The sequence below is a fragment of the Anopheles cruzii genome, unplaced genomic scaffold (assembly GCF_943734635.1).
Source record: "Anopheles cruzii unplaced genomic scaffold, idAnoCruzAS_RS32_06 scaffold04842_ctg1, whole genome shotgun sequence".
NCBI lineage: Eukaryota > Metazoa > Arthropoda > Insecta > Diptera > Culicidae > Anopheles > Anopheles cruzii.
Genome location: NW_026458427.1, coordinates 1 through 1,194, shown reverse-complemented (window position 1 = coordinate 1,194; position 1,194 = coordinate 1). Strand labels below are relative to the sequence as shown.

At 45.1% G+C, this 1,194-nt stretch overlaps 1 protein-coding gene across 1 annotated transcript; it reads left to right on the top strand.

Moving 5' to 3' along the window:
• Positions 1–546: 546 nt before the first annotated feature.
• On the top strand, positions 547–1,189 carry LOC128277229 (density-regulated protein homolog; the record flags this gene model as incomplete). Its single annotated transcript, XM_053015670.1, has 2 exons — positions 547–618; positions 701–1,189. A coding segment is annotated over exon 2 (477 nt), but the record flags the coding sequence as incomplete, so codon positions are not given.
• Positions 1,190–1,194: the final 5 nt, after the last annotated feature.

The window sequence follows — 1,194 nt, the reverse complement described above, 5'->3', positions numbered from 1 at the left end:
GGCCCTTCCTTCGCGGGGTCTGTTTGCTGGAGGTGTCCGAAGCAACACTATCAGCAAGCTGTTTGGCAATCATTGTAAACCATTTTGTCTAATGCCTTCTCACCGTCGACTTGAACTGCAAACAATAGATGCTGTAATCGAGAAATTGCCAACAAAATTGTGCGTGGATTGGTTTTGTTTTCGTGTTCTATTCTATTGCCAATTCCGCCTGACAGGAGCTTCTTTCAAAGTAGGGTTTGTTTTGAAAACTTCCGAAGACAGGATTCGCGAACTGATAACTCAGTTCTTCAAGTATCTATATTATCATCACGCGAAACGTTACTACGATTGATTTCGTCTTATTGATTTATTTCGTAGTAATTTATTTTTTAGCATCAATCGTTCCATCGTTTCACCGGTGCGTTTTTAGGCGGTTAGGCGGTGCTGCTGTTCAAATATGTTTTCGGTAAGTCTTTTTGTACTAAAACACTCATTTTAGTGCTATGGAAGTTGACAGCTGTCAGTACCTAAATAAAAAAGAAAACAGCTAAAGCATAACAACAAAAACAACACCATTATTTTTCTTTGCTCGTAGAAACGTGTGTTTTGGATCTGCAACCTAAGTTGGAAACCAAAGTAGTAAGTATGGAAACAAAACCTATTTCCACAGCTTCTTTTATTGCTTGACTCTCGGTAATCGGTCTTCGTCGCCTACTTGCAGAGGTCTAGCACCATGGTGAAGGATATCCCCGATCGATTAGCAGCCGGGCCGAAGGAGGGAATCGTTTATCCACTGACCGTTGTATGCTGTGGCAACTGCTCCATGCCACTCGAGTACTGCGAATACTATCCGGACTATGAAAAGTGCAAGAAGTGGCTCGAAAAGAATCTGCCGGCCGAGTTCGAACAGCTGAAAGTTGACACCACAGCTGCCGGTACTAGCGATGGAAGCAGCGGCGGTGTGGCAAAATCCGGCACATCCGGCGAACCGTCGGCCGGGGACAACGAAGACAAAAAGAAAACGGGACAGAAACGTGGCGGTAAAGGTATGATGAAAACAAAAAAGCCCAAGTCCGAAGGACCTCGAACCATTGCCCTGTCGCGATCGGCTCGTGGCAAGAAAAAATCGGTCACGGTGGTCGTGGGTTTGGCGACTTTCGATATCGATCTAAAGCTGGCGGCCAAATTTTTTGGAACAAAGTTTGCCTGCGGATC